This window comes from Nestor notabilis, unplaced genomic scaffold, assembly GCF_000696875.1.
Source record: "Nestor notabilis isolate BGI_N333 unplaced genomic scaffold, ASM69687v1 scaffold30108, whole genome shotgun sequence".
NCBI lineage: Eukaryota > Metazoa > Chordata > Aves > Psittaciformes > Psittacidae > Nestor > Nestor notabilis.
This window is the reverse complement of record NW_009939286.1, coordinates 9406-12825: the sequence shown is the minus strand read 5'-3', so window position 1 is coordinate 12825 and position 3420 is coordinate 9406. Positions and strand designations below refer to the sequence as shown.

The following is a 3420-nucleotide window of genomic DNA, read 5'->3' as shown; positions in this document are numbered from 1 at the left end:
TGCTGAACCAAAGGAGCGATGGCTGATGAGCTCAAAAAGGTGAAAATCTGATAAACTGAAACAAAACAATGCTAAGATGGACACCTGACAGCACCCTTAACAGACTTTTATGTAGCTGGCATCTCCTGTGACAGTTCCTGACCGTCCTAAAGTGGGGTTTTTTAATCTTTGGAGAATTTGTTCAGTCAATTTCACCAAGGAAGGGGACCAACATCATCACTGAAGGAAAATCAAATGCTTATAGAGAAGGCCTCTGTTCACAGCACTGGCGTGTGCCTTCAAGGAAGTCGTGTGTTCATCGTTTTCTGATGCTTGTAACACTACAGAAAACTCCAGTTTTCAGGGGCTGGATTGAACCCATTTCACAGCAGTTTCAGCGTCCTGGCGCGCCCTCTGCGGGCACTAATTAAAAGTGCACCTCGGTACAGGACTCCCCCCCGAGTTCTGCCCCTCTTTGTGAGCTGCATCATGTTAAGAGCATAATCATCTGTGTTAGTTAATGGTAACTCATTATTTCAGGTCTCTGTGTACAGTGTTATGAAACAGGAATGAAATTAAGTCCATTTCCACTAATAACATCTTCCACCCACTTACCATAGTGCTCCTTTAAGCTGTACATACTTTAAGCTGTATTTTCAGAGTATTCTGATGCCCCTACCCCCTCCCTGGTCCTGCAAGAGGCAGCTCATGCTCACGGTAATGCCAGCAGAAGGTACACATTGCTTCCAATCGGCACTACTTGTATCAGAGGGCAGCTGCAATGTGTCACAGTGATCTATCAATACACCTGTATTGCCCTCCTAAGATTGGGACCATCCCACCTGAACGCCAGAAACAGAATAATGCAGGTTATGGTCAGCCTCTGCAACCTAGAGCTGTAAACCTGAACTGACTTGATTTTCAAAGACACTCCTTGGGGAACGCCAACACTGACGGTGGCTCCTAAAACGCTGTGTCTGGAAATCTTCCTCTCTGCTCCATACTCCACTATGGTCCCGAAGAAACCTGCCCTAGAAGGAGAGAACCAAACCCATGTAAGACAGGGAAGACTCTTGAATTGCTCTTTACTGAATCCTGTAATTCCCTAACAAGCAAAACATGGAAATATGTCTGTGTGCAGCACATGTTGGCTACTGGAAGAGTCAATGTGTACGTAACGAGATTAGCCTTTTTAGCTTGTAAAATAGTACACACAGTACAAGACCTGGGTTTCTTATTGGTGGTGATAGAGAGATATCACACACAAGTTTATCTGAAGAGGCACACAGAGCAAAGCCTTCAAGACATTCACGTCAGCATTCACCACATTAGATTAATGAAAAGCAGATTCCCAAAGACCACAGAAGCTGGAGGCTCACAACAGCAGGAGAGGACAGATCCTTCAGGCTGTGAGCAATGTGAATTTCCTCTTCTGCACTTACTTGACAGAACCTTTCACTCGTGTTTGATCCTCATCCTGAAACTTATGCTGATAACTGACCATCATGAAAGAGTGGGGGATTCCCAGCTGAAACACAAGAGGCACAAACGTATGAAAATGTACCCTCTGCCACCACTGAGCCTTCCCCCAATTCCCTTCCTCATCCTTTAAGTGGCCCAGAAAACCAGGGAAGTGCTGCCACTTGGAGGTTACAGCCTGCACTCTCTGCAGCCTGTGCTGTGCATCCCGGCCCTAATCTGAGCTGATCCCCCTCAGTTATGACAATGGTGGCTGCAAAGTGTCGTGCAGCTGGTTCCCCACGTTACGTGTTCATACCAGACAGTACCAACTGCTCTGTTATGCTCTAGTCCCCGGCCAAAAGCTGCTGGGACAGGAAAGCTGAGGCATTTCTCTCCCAGGGGATGGTATCAGTGTCCCTAATGTACAGCAAGAGGCTCACCTGTAACGCCACAGTGAAATGGCTGGTTTTTGTGTCCCGCACGATGCTGGTGTTCATGGCTGACTGGATGCCCCATCGCCACTGCAAGTACCCCATCGTGTTCTTGTCCAGGTTGCGGGCCAGGACCGTGGTGAGGCCCGGGCGGATCCCGCGGGATGAGAACTGCAGCGCACAGTTTGTAGTGATGAAACTAGGAGACACAAGGGAAGCCTCGTCAGCCGTAAACCACAGGGTGGCCTCCAAAGCCCTTCCTGCCCAGGAGCCTTGCTGAGAATGCAGACACTGCCCTGCACAGAGCACGACGACTGAGGGCTTCGGGAACAACTCAGAACTGACCACAGCACGGCCCTGCTTTACTGGTCTGTAAACAGACATCACACCAGTGGCAAATTGCCATTATTTCCCTAAAATCTGACTTATCAGCTCCTCTTTTGCTCTCAAGAAACTCCCTCCCACACATGGAAGCCCCAGAAGAGCTCCCCAGTTTTTGTTCTGCTTCCACAGCAAACCTCTGTTGCTCTGAGATCATGTCTCAAGTAGCACAAATCATCACAAGATCAAATACAAATCTAAGGATGTGGAACAGAGACCGTCCTTAAACTGCAAGTATGAAAATGGAGGACACCAACAGATAAAAAGAATACAAACATTCTGATCAGCACTAAAGAGCAACCTGAAATCTAAAGAAGAAATACCTTATTTGTGGGATAGAAAACAAATCCAGAATTAACATGAAGAGAATTGAATCCGGTTAGTTCCTTAGTGTGGAATATTAACCACGAGACCATTTTCCTAATATTTACCATCTTGGTGTAAGATTACGGAATATCTTCAGACCGAAGAGAGGTCCCTGGAGGTCTCCTGCTCCAAACTCCAACTGTTTAAATGCACAAGGCCAAATTGTTAGAAGAAAACATCTTTTACAACAGTGATAAAGTACTTCACAAGCTTCTGAGTAATCAGAGCTGAAGTCCCTTAAAGAAAATAAACACCAAACCAAGTGGCCTGAAATAGCCTGGATATAAAAATGTGTAACAGGGAGTACTCTACGTGTAACAGGGAGTACTCTACGTGTAACAGGGAGTACTCTACGTGTAACAGGGAGCACCCTTACCTCTCCCCATCCCTTGGCAGATGTCACCCGTCTCAGAGCAAGATTAATGGATCCGCCTCCGTTCCCATTCTGGGTGGAAAGGTTACCAGACAGTATTGCTGTGTCTGTGGCAGTCAGTGGTGCCTGGAAAGATGAGCACGTTGTTACCAATCACTCTGATCCCAATTCACACACCTAATGCATGTCCTGCAAGGATGTAATTGTGAGTGCAGAGAGTGCAAGCACAGGGACAGGTAACACTCCAGCTGACTCCTTCTCATGCACTAAGCCCAGGTGTTTGAACCAGATGTGGCCACACTTGCTGTAAATTTTGTAGTCAAAGATCAAGTATGGCAAAACCTGAGATAACTCTTACAGTACCAGACATCTTTAATGCACCTCCTTGAAACCCTGACCCTGAGCTGCAAGCCCTCTAATCTCACCAGC

The 3420-nt window shown here is 46.8% G+C and overlaps 1 protein-coding gene across 1 annotated transcript in view; it reads right to left on the bottom strand.

The window, feature by feature from the left end:
- The window catches only part of DNAJC11 (DnaJ (Hsp40) homolog, subfamily C, member 11), a 12745-nt gene that overhangs the window by 2501 nt on the left and 6824 nt on the right, over positions 1 to 3420 (bottom strand). The window contains exons 5-9 of the mRNA XM_010019777.1: positions 2995 to 3117; positions 2684 to 2757; positions 1881 to 2070; positions 1422 to 1507; positions 894 to 1010 (exon numbers count right to left, since the gene is read on the bottom strand). Of these exons, the coding sequence (XP_010018079.1) occupies positions 894 to 1010; positions 1422 to 1507; positions 1881 to 2070; positions 2684 to 2757; positions 2995 to 3117 (590 nt within the window). The remainder of the gene's footprint in view (positions 1 to 893; positions 1011 to 1421; positions 1508 to 1880; positions 2071 to 2683; positions 2758 to 2994; positions 3118 to 3420) is intronic.